Here is a 21,741-nt window from a genome sequence, read left to right as displayed (position 1 = left end):
CACTAGCTGGATCCAAACGCCCATTGGTCCGTTACACGATGACGTCCGTTTATTTACCTTCTCCTTATTGGCTGTTTTCAAATTAATATAACCAATGGAAATATGCCGCTTCCCGCAACGCCCTTCCAGGAAATGTTTCAAAGGACTCAACAACGTTTTAAAAATTTAAAGGCATAAAGGCATATATTTCGTAGTCATTGCTTTTGAGATGAAAAAGGACATTACTTATAGTCATACTAAATTATAAACGAGACAAAGGAAGTGCATTTAAGACAGAAAAAAGAAAATCGACAGAAAAACTAATGAAATACAAGTCCCAGAATGCAGTGCTGTGCTATTGGGCGCTAACTGTGTTGAAGTTTGTTTTCAAGTCTGCTTTTACAATACAAAAAATAACTTTTTATATGTCTGTTTGAAACTTTTTCACATATGAAGTAGCATATCATACGTTCAGTCCTGAAAGAGACTGTTTAGCCAAAAATTAATTTTCAGTTATTACTTTCTCGGCCTCATGTTGTTTCAGACCTGAACGTGAGTGGTGACTGAGGTGACAGTTACACTAATATCAATGCATCTGACATCCGTAACATATTTTTGAATTATACAGAATATTCAGCAAGAAATAATTTAGGGCATGACTTGATTTGCCAACCAATATTTGACTGGATGTGGCAGGGCTTGTAGGGGAGGTATAAACATGATAGGCTGTGATATTATTGGTTAATATTATTTCCCCGCCCACACGGTCTTGGTGACATCAGTGGAAAATAAAAGTTGTTTCAGAGGTGGAGAAAGTTATTACATTTTTAATAAAAATGTTGTTGTCTTTAGAACAATAAATCCAGGGATATTTATTAGGAAAGTAAATCCATTTTGATTTTATGTTGTCTTTAAAGGAATGTTCCGGGTTCAGTACAAGTTAAACTCAATCGACAGCATTTGTGGCATAATGGTGATTTCCACAAAAATGAATTTGACTCGTCTCTCGTTTATTTTAAAATCGCGGTTACAGTAAGGTGCTTATAATGAAAGTGAAAGGGGCCAATCCATAAATGCTAAGATACAAATGTTTTTCAAAATTATTACCTAAAGATGTAAATTAACCTAACGTTCTGTTAACATGATTTTAGTGTGAGAAAATCACTAACTAACCATATCTTTGTAAAGCTATATTCAAAATTACAACTTTGTTTTCATGGCAACAAACTCCGTAATCTCCAATCAGAATATCATTTTACACAGATAAGGTTAATAGGCCATTTTTTTCTACACTAAATTCACGTTAACTAGAGTTAGAACGATAAATAGTTTTTACCGATTAATTGGTGCCGATAGTTGTTTTTATTGGGACTAATGGTTATTGCCAAAAATCAACATCGATAGTTGACAATATTTTTTACCTCCTTTGAAGCGTTCTACAGTTCTATAGTCTTTAATCATTCACAATATTAATAAAAAATGTTGTCCTCATTTCAATGCATATTTTATTATTTTGATAAGATAATTAAGTGTTTTAAATCGAAGCGAGGGCATGCAAAGAAAAATGCTACTATATGGAAACATGCTCCGTCAGCACATACATCGTTTCTGGTGAATATACAGGCAATAAAAATTTAATTTGGATATATGAATATAGAGCATTGTAATGGAGCCAAGTCTCCGTGATTTCAAATTAGGAGTCCCAAAAAAAGTAAGTGTGTTTTGGGCTTGTTTATAGTTAAAAGTCCTGCATAATGCACCAAATCTTCATTTTTTTCTGATTATCACTGGGATTTTGGTTGAGCAATAAACTGTATCTGGGATTTTATTCATTTTAGACTCTATTAGCCTCTATGTCAGTGCCTGTCATAGTGAGGAATGACTAAGACATTTTTTTAACCTTCAATAAATAGATTAAAAAAAACTATTGGCCGATTAATCGGTTATCAGAATTTTCCACCACCTTAGTTATTGATATCGGCAAACTCCACTAACAGTCGACATCTAATGTTAATTCATAAAATGTTTACTTCTTGTTGCTATACTTTTGAAACGATGTGCATTTTAGCATTTATGGACTGGCCTCATTGGCTTCCATTGTAAGTCCCTTACTGTAACCATATATATATATATTTATATAAACAAATGACTAGCCATAATTATTTTTGTGGTAATCAACATAATGCCACAAATGCTGTTGATTGAGTTTCACTTGTATTGAACTTGGAATATCCCTTTAATCCACATTGAGTGTTTGTTCCCGTTTATGTCAGATTCCCCTCGATAAAATGTATTTGTTCACACTTGCACAAATATTAAATAAAGTGTGTTGTTCTTCCTCTAAGGAATATTCTCTCATTCTCTCCATCACTCTTTCTTAGACACTCTCTCTGTTGAGCCCAATGCTGGCGCTCGTGCAATGAAGCGTAACTCAGAGCAGAACTTCCACAGCAGAACTTGCATGACTTTCTTTATTTCTGTGGAACACAAAAGGAGACATTTTCAACAATATAACAGTTATTGTTACCTGTCAAGCTCCAAAAATCAACCAAAAAAAAAGCACCATAAAAGCCGTCCAAATGACCAGTGTTCTTCTAGAGCCACATGATAACTTTAATTTAAGTGAATGGCTTGCCTATAGAAGTCACTGCATATTAAACTGTGTGAGGAGAAATGATTTCAATAGCTTAAAAATTGCGCATTTCACCTTTAAGTATTTATTCACTGATAATCTCCTAAAATGTTGCTCTTAAATCTCATTTGTGCATCAGCATATTCAAATTTGCTGCATCGCGATTGGTCACATGACAAGCAAGAACCATTGATTCATCAAACTGAAAAAAAAAAATGTCCTCACACAAAGCTAATTCAGACTTCAGAATACTTGGAATATTACTCACAAATTGCATGGATTATTTTTATGATACTTATTTTGCTGCATTATTAGAGTTTGACATTCCCTCGTCATGCTTTCATTGTTTCACCCAAAACCGACTGGATCACTTCTAAAGACATTGATTTAACATTTATGCTGCCTTTATGTGCTTTTTGGAGCTTCAGAGTTCTGGTCACCATTCGTTTGTATTATATGGACCTACAGAGCTGAAATATTCTTCTAAAAATCTTCATTTGTGTTCAGCAGAAAAAAGAAAGTCATGCACATCTGGGATGGCATGAGAGTGAGTAAATGATGAGAGAATTGTAATTTTTGGGTGAACTATTACTTTAATCAGCCAAGCGAAGACAGTTATCGGCCGATGCCGATAATCTAAAAATTGACAAATATTGATAAATCGGCCTATCACTAATAGAAATGATCAGTGTGAGCATCTGGGGTGTTTCACAGAAGAAAGTCGCATGGGTTTAGAATGATTTTTCATTTTTGGCTAAAAGAACCCTTTAAAGCCCCTCAGTAAACTGGGAAAAAGCTTTGCATCGAATGGAATGAACATGGCCTGCCATATCAGACCTCTGTGATTTTCCACTGTGTCATGTACTGGTTGCATTCCTGACACAACAGGTGCTGAAACTGCACTCAGGATCCTGTTACAAACCTCTTCTCTCCTGTGCATAGCAACAGTAATCTCATATAGTTCCGATACACATGACCACAGTCACTTTGAGTCCCAGAGTCTAAACCAACCTCCACCTCACTTATCAAATCAGCAAAAGGGAGTGTAGTTGGGTGATTTACACTGACATTTACAAGGAAATGTCTTAAACTTGAGTTCAGTTTAGAGGCACTACATTTGACAGCATTGTACCATTATTCTTCCATAATTTCAAAGTTAAATGAATTTTTAAATATGTATTTATTTTAAATAGTAAGCCCATACCATTGTTACTGTAACTGTTTAAGCAACTGTTTAAGCAACTCAAAGTGCATTCAATGTTTACATTTATCAGTGGTATGTGTTTCATGGGAAGCAAACCCATGACATTTGCTTCCATTGAGTAAAACCATAGACACTGAATCTTCAGACGAGATCTAAAATAAGTTTTTGATATGTATTATTATACACACTGAAGGAAAAAAATGCAGGTTGTCTGCATTTACTAAATCCTATTATTTGTGATCTACACAGCAAAATTGTGTTTATCTTCTAAACTTGTTTTCTTTGCTTTCGATTTATTTAATTCTTTAAATTGTGCCCTCTACTAGATGACATTATGTAGGGTGAATGTGAATCAGTCAAGTATGTTCAACCACATGGGCAAGGGGGATTTGGAGTTCCCAGCATGCTTTACATGAAGTGTTTTATGCATTTTGAGCAAGATGAGAAAAGGGGGAGAATTAACAGTGTTTCATGTTGTTATTTTGGGATTTAGATTCTGTGACGCAGGGGTTCCTTTGTGGTGAAGAGTGGAGCTTTTGCTTAGTTTGAGGACGGGTACATGAACAATATGCTAAATGGTGCTTTACTCAAGGAGCAATTACTACATAGTTTTTAGCATGCTAATGTATGTTATTGCTTGCTAAAAGATAGCTAACTTACATAATCTTATAACAAATCAGTAATATGACAAATAATATATAAAACTGAAGAAATGAATCATGTTAGGGACACATGAAACCACTTTGAGGCTGCTTATTTGGGTCAATATTTAAAAATAACTTTATTCCACTAAATTGAAATTACATGAGCAAATTATGTTTTCTGACAAAGAATTAATGAGCTAAACCAAGAGGAAAAAATATGTTGATGTAACGTAATTGATTCATATGCAACCGATGTGCATGATTAAATCATGTCAATTCAAAGCTTTATTTTTTCTGTGCAGGGTTCCCATCCTTTTTGACCAATACATTTCCATGACTTTTCCAAGCGTTTCTGATAATGGATAGATTTTTAAAAATCATTTTGATTCAGACCGATTTGCTAATTAATCATTTAGACCGATTGGTGAACCATTTCAACTAATTCATTGAAAAGAACGATTCACTAACAAATCAGAAATCACAACTGTGATTTCAGTGCTGTTACCAAACAGAAATGGGGATTGGCTTCCATTTGGCAAAGAGGCAGAAACCAACGCAAATTCACGAGTCACAGCAAAGTGGACTGAGTCTTGCTTATCTGACCCCTCAAGGGGCGTTCACACTGACAACGCTTTGCAATGTGATGCGGCGACTACCAACAGCAGTGTAGAAAGTGATTCCCTGCCTCATACAGTTGGATACAGTAATAGTGGTCGAGTAGGAACTCTTCCTTGCAACCAACAACACAGACTCAGTGACCTGCTGCAATTTAATCTTTGTCAGTGTGAACAGGAGTATGAATGAATGTGGCGTACACAGTGAAGTTCACCCAAAGATGAAAATTATCTCATTATTTACTCACCCTCATGCCATCCCAGATGCATGACTTACTTCTGCAGAACACAAATGAAGATTTTTAGAAGAATATCTCAGCTCTGTAGGTCCATACAAATGTAAGTGAATGGTGGCCACAACTTTGAAGCTCAAAAAGCACATAAAAGCAGCATAAAAGTAATCCATACAACTCCAGTGGATCTATGTCTCTAGAAGTGATATAACAGTGTAGGTTTGGGTGAGAAACAGGTCAATATTTAAGTCCTTTTTTTACTATAAATCTCCACTTTCACATTCTTCTTTTGTTTTTGGCAATTTACATTCTTTGTGCACATCGCCACCTACTGGACAGGGAAGAGAACGTATAGTTAAAAAAGGACTTAAACATTGATGTTTCTCAGCCACACCTCTCATATCGATTCTGAAGACATGGATTAAACCACTGGACAGTGTAATCCTATGGATTACGGTTATGCTGCCTTTATGTGCTGTTTGGAGCTTCAAAGTTTCATTTGCATTGTATGGACCTACAGAGCTGAGATATTCTTCTTAAAATCTTCATTTGTGTTCAGCAGAAGAACATCATACACATCTGAGACGGCATGAGGGCGAATTATTCTAGTCAGTTACAGTGTTTTTCTGTTGCATAAGATGTTTTGCCAAGTTGTGGTTTAATTAGTAGCTGATGAAGCCACTCTGATGAGGGGTGAAACATCTTAAGCAATAGAGAATTGGAAAAAAACAAACAACTCTTTGCACTGTCATTTTTAAAGTCTTTAATACACAATTTCATTCAACAAAACAGTATTAACAATATTGAGATTAACTGTTTTTGGTTCTAGCCTAAGAAAATCATCTCTGTAAATCAGGTAGTATTCCACATTAAGGTAACAAACAAAAACTGAAACAATACTATTAGCACACTGCAACAGAAAACAAAGTGAGTACTGAGTATTACAGTGCACTTTATCCCTTTAAAAACCTCAAAGAATAAGTGCCTTGCGATGATCTGTAAAGCCAGTTTTTATACCACACTGTCTGTGAGCTTGCATAAATACATAAAAACTAAAATAAATAGTTACAAACATTTTCTGTGGCATCTCAGACTCTGTCAGGAAAGAACGGCAGTCATTTGATTTCACTGGTGCGTTCATCGTTTTCGGCACAAAGCAAAGCAAAAATAATAATAATAATTATATTTAATGGAGAATGCTGAAGAAATAATATTTGCTTGATCTTTTCAATTGTTTTATTTGGTTAAAAGTGGAACAGGCAGGGTAAAAGTGTCCTTGTTTGCTTCAACAAAAACAAGCTACTGATCGCAAAGCCTTATGACTAAGACATAACGCTGTAGAGCTGTTTACTTCCTGCTACACACATGGTATTAATCGTTCATCTCGATTCATTTTACACTCTGTACATTAAAGGCATTGACACAAAGAACATCATTTACAAACCAGCAAATTCCCATCCCACCACACCTCACCAAAACACGATTTTACAGGATGTTTATTCATAAGGCAGGCCAAATTGCTCTGTCCCTTTAAGAAACTCTGACATGTAACCATATCCATTGTGTCTGATATGACTGCATGTCTGATTTGAACAGGTTTATAGGAAAAGTGCACAAAAAGATAACCCTTTTTCTCCTGTTACTGGAATAGTTCACCTAAAAAAAAAAAAACATTCTGTCAGGAAAAAAACGTGTATGGGTTTGGAACAACATAAGCGTGAGTAAATCATGACATAATTTTATTTTTGGTTGAACTGTCCCTTTAAATGCAATAACAGAGCTACTCTAGATCATAGGGTTTTATATCCTGAATCTCATGACCGTCAGAATTTCTGATATTTCCAGGCAGTCTCGTGCACTTATGTTTAAACATTAGATTAGTGGGGTTTGTCACCTGCCCACTGTTACAAATGTGCATTTTGCAAGAGTGCCAATTTCTCAAACAGCAACAGGGAAAAAAATTATTAATGTCTAAAATTGCAGAAGATCTCCTGAGCTGCTTCCAGCTCTGAATTTCTAGACAATCGAGTAGCTGTTGGTAAGCGATAGACTCAAATCTAAACCAGTCTAGAGTCACTTTGACAATTTAATAAGATCTAGAACTGAGCAAATCGTGCACAGACAACAAAGTTCTACACGTGTAGATTAATTCACTGTTGGTATGAGGCTGAAATATTCAAACGTTATGAATATGAAAACGTTAAAAGTGTTAATATGACAATATGTGCATTTTAGTCTGGTGAGACAGAAGTATTATTTCTGTATTTTGCTCATATTAATCCAGAACCCAATCTAGATCCACAGTGCATAACATTTTAGAACTGAATTCGGAATAATAAACACTTAACCACAGTGATTCCAGAAACCAACAAGAGAATGCGCTGAAGTGATTTTCTTAATCACTTTTTTCACATTGTTTTCCAGTAAAAAAAATTTAAATAATCAAAAGCATCCTAAAAGCAAGATCAGTTTACTTCAGGGAAAATTATTGAAGACAATAAGACTTGAATTAAGTTTTGAGCTTACTCCAAGGGCAATTTTTATTATTATTATTTCATGTTTTAAGCATAATTCGAACAAAACTTTGTTAGATGTATGCTTAAAACATAAACAAAACTATTTGCTAATGGCGTAAAAAAAAAAATCGAACTTCTTTTTGCAAACAGAAATATTTAATGCAATTTTGCTCATTTAAAGTAAATATATCTTGTTTTAAGAATGTTTAAATTGTTTTTTGTTTTTTTTACTGAAAAAACAAGAGTAAAATATTGATTAAAGGAATATTCCGGGTTCAATACAAGTTAAGCTCACTCAACAGCATTTGTGGCATCATGTTGATTTCCACAGAAATGTTTTACTCGCCCCACGTTTATTCAAAAAGCGGTTCCAGTGAGGCACTTACAATGGAAGTGAATAGGGCCAGTCCATAAACACTAAAATACAAGCTGTTTCAAAACTATAGCAAAAGATGTAAACATTACACGTGTTTTATTGTTTATGGACTGGCCTCATTCACTTCCCTTGTGAGTGCCTTTCTGTAACTGCGATTTTTGCTTTGAAAAAACAAAAACAAAAGAGGGACGAGTCAAAATAATTTTTTCTGGAAATCAACATTATGACACAAATGTTTCTAACTGAGCTTTACTTGAAGCAAACCCAAAATATTCCTTTAAGAAAAACACTTTTTGCATGCAGGACAGTGCTGAACCAAAACCCTCTGTGTTGTATTTACACTCTACAATACCATCCAGCAAAAACTGTGCAAATCTAGATTTAACCTTAGGATAGTTTCTGGCCATTATGAGAAGGATTCCACAACTGAAGCTGGGAGTACAGTATGTGTGATTGTGTTCAATGCATTGTGGAACCAAAGCCTGTACAAATGCAAAAACCTGGTTTGACAACCTCCGACCAATCAAGACATTCAAAAGCCAACAGTGGCTTACACGAATCACCAAAGCAATCGTGGCAGCTTGACACCACCGTTGACTTTTATATATTTGTGGTATTTGTTGTGTGTTTGGTTGATGTGTGAACAACCCTGAAGAACTACTACCAAATGTGGCCTAACACCTCACATCAATTATCAATTGTACAGTAATTCATCCTAGCATGAGTAGTCCATTACATGTTATGTTAAACAGTTTTACCCTCTGCTCTGTGCTGTGGGTACCTGAGGGTGTCTAGGGTGACCGTCCTAACAGACTTACACATGGAGTTGTGGTCTAGATTAAATATATATATATCTGCAGGACATTCAGTGAACGAATCCATCAGTATCTGAATTTCTATTGGATTCAGGAAGGGAAAAGTATGGAGAAAGAATGGTGGAGAAATGGGCTAGAGAGAAAAATAGAGATCGAGGATGTGTGATAAAGTGGGTTCGTCTTTTGAATCATGGTATAGCAAACTGCACCACCAACTCTTCTTTTGCATCTACTTTGATTTGTGAGATGGCGCTGTAGGCATATGCAGCGATCTTTGAGACCTGTGGAGGATAGAAAACACAGTCAAACAAAACACTGAAAATGGCATGTAGGCCATATTAGTTAGTAAAATCCATTACCTTTTCAATATTTATTGTGTGAAAATGATTTCAATACATTTTTCATAAATTACAACTGTTCCACCGTTGTGGCGTCACTTCCACCACACCAAACAATTTTGCCCCTAATAAAGTTTTTTTCGAAAGTTAGTGTACTTGTTAACCAAGTCAACAAAAGTGCCAGTGAAGAGCATGCTTGAGATGACATGAAGGGAGATATCACTTGTGAGCAGAATATTTTTTATTGGGCATCATTTCCAATCAAGCTGTCATTTTCTATCATCTATCTATATCTAAGAAATGCTGTAAAATATATCTTTCATTGTTAGTTCATGATAACTTTGTTAGGGTTTTTTCAAAATCCCTAAACCAAGACCAAAATTTCTAACACTCCACCAAGAGCTTTCGAGCTACATCCATCAAACTCGGCACAGACCTTCAGACTGTTCTGGAATAGTGTGCTATGTCTTTCGTAGCTTATCGTACTTATGGTTTTCATACAGTGGACAATCAAATATCTGAAAAATCTCATACACACATTGATGGACTATTCAAATGGGCCAATTGAGCGGAGCAATTCAAATGATGGATGGATGGATGGATGGATGGGTGGGTGGATCGGTGTCTGACCTGTTGTACATCTGCGTAGGGCACCAGGTCAGCGGCGAGCACCTGGTGAGGTTGGCTTGTCAGTGATGGAAGAGGAACCGGCTTCTTCTGAGTGAGTGTTCTGCTCAGAACTTCCAGCTTCGTACTGTAATACAAACACACATGATTCTGCTCAACATAGCTAGCTTTGTGCTGTACAACACTGAACTACCCCTTTCAGTACCGTAACACACACCTATACTGTCTGGCTCTGTCCATGTATTCATGTTGTTCCATGCCTTGCGAATCAACAGCTGACACGTCGATTATGTTCCTAATAGAGAAACAGAACATGTGAGTTTTAAATCAACTGACAGGCTTAATTACAAACAATGAATAAATGGGAGTTTATGCAGAGAAAGCAAACATGTTTGTCATACAAGGCTGTCCGCTGCAGAATGACCGTAAGCAGGGCCTGCTCGTCTGTACGGTTGGACGGCAGGCTGTCAGCGCTTCGCTCACTGCCATTGAGGGGTTTTCTTTCTAGTTTTGGGTCTGGAATCAGTGGCTTCCACTCATCGGTGTTCTGCACAGAAGGGTCAAGCAGAGCCAGGTTAGAAACATTATGGGTGGTGTGGTATAGTGGTTAAAAATGTTGGGCTGGTAACTATAAAGTTGCTAGGTCGAGTTCTGCAAGTGCCCTTGCTCAAGTTACTTACAGTAAGTCAACTTGAAATTGCATCCTCGCACTAAAGGCACATATACTCATGGCGAAGCGCTTCTTCGCTCAGAGCCAAAAAGTAGTTTGAAACAGCGAAGCAACGGCATACTGTTTGCAAACATTCAGACACAGGAAACGCCACTGGGGGAGCATTTAAATGAGGACGCTCAAGACTACATGTAAAACATCAACTAATATGACATTAAAATGTGTTATCAATGACTTCGTGCCTCATTCTTTGAGTAGAATTCAAACAACAGTAAAAAAAAACTAACTACTCGGATGATTTTAAGTGATATATGCCGTAGATAATGTGTAATTTGTCATGTTTACATTCTGAATTCATGACGCTAATGCGTAATATATGATGACACTAATACTACTGCAAAGATGGGTGTATAAAAGAGTGTTAATGGGTAGAATACAGACAAAAGAATGATGATAGGCATATCTTACATTGGGCAAATGTGTGAATGGGTTCAGCTGCAGACGGCACATGAGTGAAGCACCAAATCAAACAAAAGAGTGAATGGGCACTTAAGAGTATTTCAGTAGATTTTATTCCTTTTGTAGACTAATAAAAAAAATTGCATGACATGTTCTTGGAAAATGTGTCTATGTGTACGATCGTACACAGATGTCGGTAAATTTATACCAGCTCACTAATAACTCTGCACGCCGGTGTGTTCATGTTGACTGATCTTAACTGACTGAACGGTAATTAGCTGTCGGCATAAAAATAGGTGGAGCTCCAGGTCGTTTTGACCAACACATTTCAATGAGTTTTCAGTCATTCATGATGCACAATGTTTTAAAGACATTTCAGGCCAATATATATTTCAGCGCAGAGAATAACTAGAAAAACTAAACAGTCCATGTGAAAATTATTCTATTTTGCTTTTTTTTTTTCTCATATAATGCAAAATGTCATCACAATTCAATCACATTAATGGCATATGATTTTAGATTGTCTTAGTATCTGGTATATCTCTGTTTTGCTTTAAGTGGATAGTTAACCTAAAAATGAAAATTCCCTCATAAATGTATCAAACCCTCCTGCCATCTCTGATGTGTATGACTTTTTCTTCTGCTGAACTCAAATGAAGATTTTTAAGAAGAATATCTCAGCTCTGTAGGTCCATACAATGCAAGTGAATGGTGACCAGAACTTTAGCTCCAAAAATCTCATAAAGGCTGCATAAAAGTAATCCATACAACTCCAGTGGTTAAATCCATATTTGCAGAAGTGATATGATAGGTGTGGGTGAGAAACAGATCAATGCTGATGTCCCTTTTTTCTTTTTACTATAAATCTCCAACATTGCCCAGCCCCAACCAGTAGGTGGCGATATGCATGAAGAATGTGAATCGCCAAAAACAAAGGAAGAAGAATGTGGAAGTGAAAGTGGAGATTTATACAGGGCTCTAGACTAAAAAAATGACTCGGGAGCCATTGCTCCTAAACTGAAACATTAAGGAGCCAAATAGCTGTTTGTAGTCGCCAAATCACAGAATTGCTTGATTTAGATTGCTGTTCAGAAACAAGATAGAAAGCCAAAGAAAAGGAAGACAGCTGATAACCCATTAGTCGAGGTTTAATATACAGTATATATAGATGAGAAGATAAGTTTGCATTCCCCTGTTGTCTCAAATGTTCACACCCCTTTCATAATTTATACAAATATAAAGGATTTTTTTATTTAGTACTGTTCTTCAGAATCTACATCACAGATAATTACATAGATTACAGTATGCATATTGTAGTGTGTTGTCTTCTTGAGCATCAATGGATGTTTGCACCTTGTGTAATAGTTGTGTACAAGTCCCTCAATTGTCCTAAGTGTCAAAAGCTTGAGATATACAGGTGCATCTCAATAAATTAGAATGTCGTGGAAAAGTTCATTTATTTCAGTAATTCAACTCAAATTGTGAAACTCGTGTATTTAATAAATTCAGTGCACACAGACTGAAGTAGTTTAAGTCTTTGGTTCTTTTAATTGTGATGATTTTGGCTCACATTTAACAAAAACCCACCAATTCACTATCTCAAAAAATTAGAATATGGTGACATGCCAATCAGCTAATCAACTCAAAACACCTGCAAAGGTTTCCTGAGCCTTCAAAATGGTCTCTCAGTTTGGTTCACTAGGCTACACAATCATGGGGAAGACTGCTGATCTGACAGTTGTCCAAAAGACAATCATTGACACCCTTCACAAGGAGGGTAACCACAAACATTAATTGCCAAAGAAGCTGGCTGTTCACAGAGTGCTGTATCCAAGCATGTAACAGAAAGTTGAGTGGAAGGAAAAAGTGTGGAAGAAAAAGATGCACAACCAACCGAGAGAACCGCAGCCTTATGATTGTCAAGCAAAATCGATTCAAGAATTTGGGTGAACTTCACAAGGAATGGACTGAGGCTGGGGTCAAGGCATCAAGAGCCACCACACACAGACGTGTCAAGGAATTTGGCTACAGTTGTCATATTCCTCTTGTTAAACCACTCCTGAACCACAGACAACGTCAGAGGCGTCTTACCTGGGCTAAGGAGAAGAAGAACTGGACTGTTGTCCAGTGGTCCAAAGTCCTCTTTTCAGATGAGAGCAAGTTTTGTATTTCATTTGGAAACCAAGGTCCTAGAGTCTGGAGGAAGGGTGGAGAAGCTCATAGCCCAAGTTGCTTGAAGTCCAGTGTTAAGTTTCCACAGTCTGTGATGATTTGGGGTGCAATGTCATCTGCTGGTGTTGGTCCATTGTGTTTTTTGAAAACCAAAGTCACTGCACCCATTTACCAAGAAATTTTGGAGCACTTTATGCTTCCTTCTGCTGACCAGCTTTTTAAAGATGCTGATTTCATTATCCAGCAGGATTTGGCACCTGCCCACACTGCCAAAAGCACCAAAAGTTGGTTAAATGACCAAGGTGTAGGTGTGCTTGACTGGCCAGTAAACTAACCAGACCTGAACCCCATAGAGAATCTATGGGGTATTGTCAAGAGGAAAATGAGAAACAAGAGACCAAAAAATGCAGATGAGCTGAAGGCCACTGTCAAAGAAACCTGGGCTTCCATACCACCTCAGCAGTGCCACAAACTGATCACCTCCATGCCATGCCGAATTGAGGCAGTAATTAAAGTAAAAGGAGCCCCTACCAAGTATTGAGTACATATACAGTAAATGAACATGCTTTCCAGAAGGCCAACAATTCACTAAAAATGTTTTTTTTATTGGTCTTATGATGTATTCTAATTTTTTGAGATAGTGAATTGGTGGGTTTTTGTTAAATGTGAGCCAAAATCATCACAATTAAAAGAACCAAAGACTTAAACTACTTCAGTCTGTGTGCATTGAATTTATTTAATACACGAGTTTCACAATTTGAGTTGAATTACTGAAATAAATGAACTTTTCCACGACATTCTAATTTATTGAGATGCACCTGTATATATATATATTCATTTCACATCATAACTTTTGTTTTTCCATTTCCTCAATTTTAAAACCTTGTTTAATTCCAGGTTGGACGAATGACATTGAATCTCAGATTTTCAATGTGGTCTCAGACTTTTAGAACCCATTGTCTATTCATTATAGAACATTCCATTACTTCTTTTCCTTTTTTATTCAGTGACATTACTTTAAAGAGCCTGGAAATCACCATTTTGCAATTCTTTTATGTTCACAGGTTTCCCATGACACACACACTCTCACTCTCTCTCTCTCTCTCTCTCTCACACACACACACACACACACACACACACACACACACACACACTCTCTCTCTCACACACTCACACTCACACACACTCACACACTCTCTCTCTCACACACTCACACTCACACACACTCACACTCTCTCTCTCACACACTCACACACACTCTCTCTCTCACACACTCACACACACTCTCTCTCTCACACACTCACACACACACACACACTCTCTCACTCGCTCTCACACACACACACACACTCTCACACACTCAAACTCACACACACACTCAAACTCACACACACACTCTCTCTCTCTCTCTCTCTCTCTCACACACACACACACACTCTCTCTCTCTCACACACACACACTCTCTCTCACACACACACACTCTCTCACTCGCTCTCACACACTCTCTCTCACACACACTCTCACACACACACACACTCTCTCTCTCTCTCTCTCTCTCTCTCTCTCTCTCTCTCACACACACACACACTCAAACTCACACACACTCTCTCTCTCTCTCTCTCTCGCTCTCACACACACACTCTCACACACACTCTCACACACACACACACAAATCACGACATCCCCCATGTTTAATCACGATGACACGAACAGTTCTAATTACAATGAGGGTTTAAAGGCGAAATGAGTTATTAAAGCGAGTTTGTTGTAGTTGTGAAGCAAACGCAATATTGGGCCCGTTGCTGCAGTGAGAATTACACACAAGAGCGGGTCATTATATGTGTGAATGTGAGTGTTGTGTGTAAATCTGACTGCAAGAACAACAACAAACTCCACATTCAGCTGCATTGTGACTGTACTTGATGTATTTTGATGAAATCTCTCTCTACCTCATCCGTCGTGTCGCTCTCGCTGCTGTAACAACACCCCATGATATCCTTCCAGCAGGTTCAGTCTACTCTTCGTGGGGTTTTCAGTCTCAAAACTGCAGTTTTTGCTTTTGTTTGTCTTTTAACTATGAAAATCTTCGCTGCAAACGCACGAACCGTCACATGACAGCGGTCACGTGACTTCCGTCTCCTCGCAGCTTCCCCTGACTGCCTTTCTTTTCTTATATCAGAGATTGTTTAGCAGAGACGGGCCACTTTATTATTTATTTATTTATTTATTTATTTAGCTCAATTACAGACAAGTACAATGCAAAAGTACAAGGCAAATATAAGGCATTGTGGTACAGTTCAGAGTATGTGAAACAGAGAATAACATTATATATATATATATATATATAATAAAAAATACTTGGATAAAAAGTGCTATATAATATTAGGGCATTTACATGAATTTGAAAAGCTTTAAAAAAAATAAATAAAAAAAAAAAAAAAAAAAAAAATATATATATATATATATATATATATATATATATATATATATATATATATATATATATATATATTGTGATCTCATGTTTGAAAGGGTTTCAAAGTATATTGTGAGATCAGTATTACAAAAGGTAATATATGAGGGTTTCTTTTGAGTTATTTTTGTCTTATGAATACAAAACAAAAAATTAAAATAATTAAAAGATTAATAATGTAATTTTGATTTTCAGACAAATATGGGTTTTGAAAACAAAGTAAAATGTCATAAGGTTCTAAAGTTTTGATTAATTTTTTTGTCGTGTCTATTTTAAAATCAGTCCAAAAAGAAATAGAAAAAGGGCAATAAAAAAATAAATGTTCAATATCTTCAAATTATTTGTCACAAAAAGTACATTTATAACAAACAGTATGAATATATTTACTAATGGCTGCATTTACAGGATAACATCAATGAATAATTTTGTAAATGATTTATTTTACTTTATTAGAAATAACATAATTATATAGTAATGTCCAAATGCTGTGCCAAGATATACAATGAGGTTTAAGCCATTTTGATTTACATGAAGGACTGGATCCGACATTAAAGGAATTTCTTATAAAATTGTTATTAAAACGTTTATCAAAAAAGGAGAGACCATTTACAAAAAGTTGAGGATTTTGTAAGGTTATATTATTAATATCTACATTTGAGAATTTGGTTAAGATTATTATGCCATTGGGGATAGCCCTAATTACTTGGTTAATATTTTCATTTACAAAAAAATAAAAAATAAAAAACATATTCTGAAATAAAATTAGGGTTTGTGAATAATTGCCCATTCTTGTCAATAAACTGGTTTACAATTAATATGTTGTGCCGATTGTATGACCATTTTTCCATATAAAACACCTGCTAGGAGAACAATTGTGTTTGTACAACAGTGACCAGAACAGTAATGCTTGTTTGTGATAGTTGGCCAAAGCAATAGGAAGTTTACCAGTTATATAAGGACACTGCAACAAAAAAATTAATCCCCCATGTTTTTCAAAAAAATAATATAGGATGCTATTGAATATGCTTGATTTTAATTTTATGAAGTTTGCTTCTCCAGATGAAATGAAAGAGTATTTTATCCATTTGTGAGCATATATCCTTTGGGGCACTAAGTGAGGAGAAAAGGTATGCTGCTCTCGAGAGACCTTCTGTCTTACTCAATAGAATTCTCCCTCGAATAGAAAGATCTCTTGTTAACTATGAGTTATATTTCTTTTGCTTTTTGTCAAGAGACGGGCCACTTCTGTTTAAATGAATGGGAGAAATTGGAACGCCCAACGGTCAACGGAAGTAGAAAAGAAGTCCCGCCTTACAGTTAAAAGAGCAAATCACCTTTCAGATACAGACATCGCCTGTCAATCAACTCGAGAACGCGCATGCGCATTAGCTATACAAGCCTGGAAAATGTAGATTTTTAGCGCAATATAAGAGAAAGAAGCACAGTTTATGTGATATTTGTACTGCTGATTTGAAATATGTTCTTTGATCGTAATCAGGACTAACTGTTTTACAGATTTCGGTCTTTCCCCATTCAAGAAGATGGGAGCTGCACTTGTATGCCGCTTTGTTTACATACAAAATAGCTACCTGGGAGCTTTCCAAAGATGGGAACCGAGTGAACTGACTTGCTAAAATTACTTTGTATTGATTGACATGGCTACAAAGCACAGAGAAACATTTTCGTTAACCCTAACAATATCACTATTCGAGTTGTGTTTTCTCTATTTCCGGCAGCTGTTTGAAATCAGAACTAGTGATGCCCGATCCGTGAATAAATCACACTTTTGAGTCGGTTCCCTTCAATGAATTGGTTGAATCGGTTCGCGAATCAGTTCTCATTTAGCTCAATCACGGATTGAATCAGTTGGAGCGATCGCTCTGTAAAATAGTAAAAAAAAAAAAAAAATACGAAAATCAAGTACTTGTAATTAGATTAAATAACATTTTAAAACATTCATAATGAGATTATAGTTACTTTTTTATAGATTACATGATGAAAAATTAATCATGCAAAGGTAGTAAATTAATAATATATTTATTTACATAATTTATTGATCCTTCTAATTCTTCTTTTATATATATATATATATATATATATATATATATATATAAGTTTTTCATTCTAAATCAGTTTACAGCAGATATACATTCAATAAGTCTTCGAGTGTTTTCGAATGTTGCTTTTGTACTCAGCTTCAAAATGCACATGCACTTTAGTTTTTTTTTGACAACTTTGAGACAGTTTTTTGTAACGTTGAAAGAACATGTGCCTTTTTTAATTAAGTTGTCTTTAATCATTCAAGCAACACTGGGTCAAAATGGTACAAGCTTATCCTCCTCAAATGCATGTGGCATCAAATAAACAAGAATTAGGTCAGAAGTAATCCAAAAGCAATCAGATTAGATTACTTTAAAATGTAATCCAAGTTATTACATTATACTGACTACAATTTTAGTCATGCATATTGTAATACGTACCAGATTACAATTCAGAAATAATCTACCCAGCACTGCAAACAAAGGGAACCAAAAGAGCGCTGGATAAAGTGCATATTTGAGATTACCTACCATCATTTATAGCATTGCAAAACCTGCAAATGTATCCTTTTGTTTGCCAGTACTCAAGAGAATGTAAAAATGCTTCTCTTAAAGTCACCAGAATGTACATCCTTAAACAATAGGCAAAGTCCACAGACAAGCCAGTTATTGTAGGCTATTAAAAAAAAAATAAATAAAAAAAAAACATCTATCAAAAAGTCTATATACATTGTAAATGGACAGTCCTAAGAGATAAGTAATGCAGAAAGAGCTGCCTCTGTCTATTTTAAACCTTTTTAGACATGCTTTTGCTTTTAAATGAAACTTCCCTTACTTTATTTGTTATCATACAGAATACTGAAATACAGTAGTTCACCAGAAAATGAAATTACAAATTACAAACTATTCAAACTACATAAGGCCTAAAGAACCTTTAAACTTAAATTTGTTTAATGCTGCTTTAAGCATCTAGAGAAGGCTCATTCATTACCATGCTATGGGGCAGAAAGGGTCAGTGTCCGTTAAATGAATTGTTTCATAAGCGATAACAACAGAAATATTTACAGGAATAAAAGTGTGACAATAAGCCCCTGTCTCCTCTATATATTTTATATAGATTATTTATTGCAATGTAATGTTAGTCATAGCGTCCCCCCTTAAACACTACACAATGCATGGTATCATTTTAATTTACTAGGCTGACTAGTTAAGTTTCCAACACCATAACACTCCTTTTAGTCTCTTAATCTCGAAAAGTATGTCAGTTGTTTATGCAACACATTTCAACAGCGATGAATAGTTCATTAAAACTTTAATTGTTCAAGACATGGATGGACACATCCATGATTGGTTTTGGGTGAGAACAGACCAAAATGTAAACGCTTTTTCACTATAAATCTTAACATTGCTGTCTCCATGGCGTAATCTCGATTACACTTCCTCATGCTTGATGCATGGTCAGAGAGCTGCACATGTGCTCTGTGCATCAGTCAAGCACAAGGAAGTGTAATCGAGCATCAAATCACGATCGTGACGCTGGCTACCACCCCTGGAGTTCGCTAGTTCACTAGTTCAAATCCCAGGGTGTGCTGAGTGACTCCAGCCAGGTCTCCTAAGCAACCAAATTGGCCCGGTTGCTAGGGAGGGTAGAGTCACATGGGGTAAACTCCTCGTGATCGCTATAATGTGGTTTGTTCTCGGTGGGGCGTGTGGTGAGTTGAGCATGGATGCTGCGGTGGATGGCATGAAGCCTCCACATATGCTATGTTTCCGTGGCAACGCGCTCAACAAGCCACGTCGTCCTCCACCACCCAGACTGAGGCGAGTCACTACATGACCACAAGGACTTAAAAAGCACATTGGGAATTGGGCATTCCAGATTGGGAGATAAATGGGAGAAAATCCCCCCACCACACCCCCCAAAAAAAAGTTTGACTTGCATTTTATTGACAAACACATATCAAATACCAATCAAAAAAATCCTTATTTGTGTTCCGCAGAAAAATAGAAAGTCAAACGAGTTTGAGATGGCATAAATGATGAGAGAATTATTTTTGGGTGAACTATTCCTTTAAGGATGGGCTCTTTTAAATTACTGGGAGTAACCACCCAGAACACCTTCGCAATCATGCAGCAACACGCTAAAAACAGCTCTGAAAACGTAAAAGCTAAAAGTTATTTTTCAAAAGAAAAATGTACAAAACTGGGTAAATTTACTCCACTCAATTTGTCTAATCCCCAACTTAAAGGAAAAGCATCACTACAAAACTTAAATACACAAAATTTTTAGAGCTAATACTGCAGGTGCTTCCCAAATCAAACACTTCTTCACTATTCCGTCAAACGTATCTTTTTCCACTTTGAAAATCCATGCACTAGACGGTTGTGACTTAATCAGAATCTCACACTTTTTACTTGTTAAACCTAATGAACTGTGGTCACACTGTCATCTTTGGACAACTATTTTTCACATGAGTGAGTAAAGAATTTGATCGGGTAAAACTCCTCCCACATAGACGGCAGTGAAATGGTTTCTCTCCAGTATGCCCTCTCTCATGTGCTTTCAGGTATTGTAACTCAGTGAAGCACTTGTCACAATGTGAGCACTTGTAAGGTTTCTCTCCAGTATGAACTCTTTGGTGGTATTTCAGTTGTGTGGATCTAGTGAATCTCTTCCCACACTCAGAGCACACATGATCTTTCACACCAGTATGTGCTTTCTGGTGCACTTTAAAATTGCTCCGCCATGAAAAACTCTTTCCACACAAAGAACACAAGTAAGGCTTTTCTTTTGTATGAACTTTCAGGTGGTCTTTTAGAACTGAAGCAGAAACAAATGTTTTACCACACTGATCACAGCTGAATGGCTTGTCACCAGAGTGACAGCGCAGATGGAAAGTGAGACTGTATGAACGTGCAAATCTCTTTCCACACTGAGGGCATGTGAAACGCTCCTCTCCAGAATGTATTTTTAAGTGTTTATTAAGACTCTCTTTACACGTGAAACTCTTTCCACACTGATGGCATTTGAGAGGCCCCTCTCCAGTGTGCATTCTTACGTGTATACTTAGGCTGTCTTTACGTGCAAAAGTCTGTCCACACTGATGACATGTGTGAGGCTTCTCTCCAGTATGAATTCTTAGGTGTCTTTCAAAGCCTCCTTTTTGCATGAAACTTTTTCCACAATGAGGGCAGGTGAAAGACTTTTTAGCCTTTGCTCTTTGAGCTCTGTTTTGTGAGAAATTATTTTCCATCTGGGAGAAGTTTTCTTCTGTTCTGACGTTATGATGTTTCTCCTCCAGGTCTTTCAGGTAATTCAGGTCTTGACGTCCGTCTTTCACTTCCATCAGATCTATAATGAACATATTACATATTCAAAAATCAATGTGAAAATAAAAGTAAGCCCTTATTTAAAAGAAAAATGTTCAGGTTAAGTCTCTGTGATTTTTGATATACCAACGGCTAATTCTGTCACTCTCATGCTATTTACATCCTTTGTGTCAGATATTCTTTTTTACTGAGATGTTAACCTCCACGGCTTTACAATAGGAGAGAGCATGGCTGTCAACTTTGATCACGTGAGTCTTCTAAGCCAATCATATAATGGCCCCGACACTGCCGTTTGGGGAGAGCTGTAAACCGACACCTACCTGTCGCAAAATCCTTCTTGACTTCTTTTAACTGTTATGTTGTGTTCCTGGACGACTATTTTTTAGCGAATTGTTTATTATACTTAAAGGTGCTGTAAGCAATTTTAGCCGGTCTACTTCCACCAGACTGAGCCATTGAATTAGCCACACCCCCTCTTTCAAAGACCCGCACTCCAAAGACCCCATATAAGCTTTCTTTAGAGCAGAAATGGTTGTTAAAAACAACAGCAGCAAAATAGCACCCTCAACTGACAACTGTTATGAACAACATGGCATAAAAATGGCAAAAAGCCTCAATAA

The 21,741-nt window shown here is 36.5% G+C and overlaps 2 protein-coding genes across 2 annotated transcripts; both read right to left on the bottom strand.

Annotated features, from left to right (window-relative positions):
* Positions 1–6,054: 6,054 nt before the first annotated feature.
* LOC127429617 (ragulator complex protein LAMTOR1-like) lies at positions 6,055–15,413 on the bottom strand. Its single transcript, XM_051678750.1, has 5 exons — positions 15,229–15,413; positions 10,380–10,525; positions 10,196–10,273; positions 9,982–10,105; positions 6,055–9,294 (listed from the first exon to the last, which is right to left on the bottom strand). The coding sequence occupies exons 1-5, from the start codon at positions 15,268–15,270 to the stop codon at positions 9,202–9,204; spliced, it is 483 nt and encodes a 160-aa protein (XP_051534710.1). The 5' UTR covers positions 15,271–15,413; the 3' UTR covers positions 6,055–9,201.
* A 4,209-nt stretch (positions 15,414–19,622) lies between these two features.
* LOC127429613 (gastrula zinc finger protein XlCGF8.2DB-like) lies at positions 19,623–21,217 on the bottom strand. Its single transcript, XM_051678744.1, has one exon. The coding sequence runs from the start codon at positions 21,154–21,156 to the stop codon at positions 20,230–20,232; it is 927 nt and encodes a 308-aa protein (XP_051534704.1). The 5' UTR covers positions 21,157–21,217; the 3' UTR covers positions 19,623–20,229.
* Positions 21,218–21,741: the final 524 nt, after the last annotated feature.

The sequence above is a fragment of the Myxocyprinus asiaticus genome, chromosome 39 (genome assembly GCF_019703515.2).
Source record: "Myxocyprinus asiaticus isolate MX2 ecotype Aquarium Trade chromosome 39, UBuf_Myxa_2, whole genome shotgun sequence".
NCBI lineage: Eukaryota > Metazoa > Chordata > Actinopteri > Cypriniformes > Catostomidae > Myxocyprinus > Myxocyprinus asiaticus.
The sequence above is the reverse complement of the archived record's forward strand: the minus strand, read 5'-3'. Positions and strand labels throughout refer to the sequence as shown.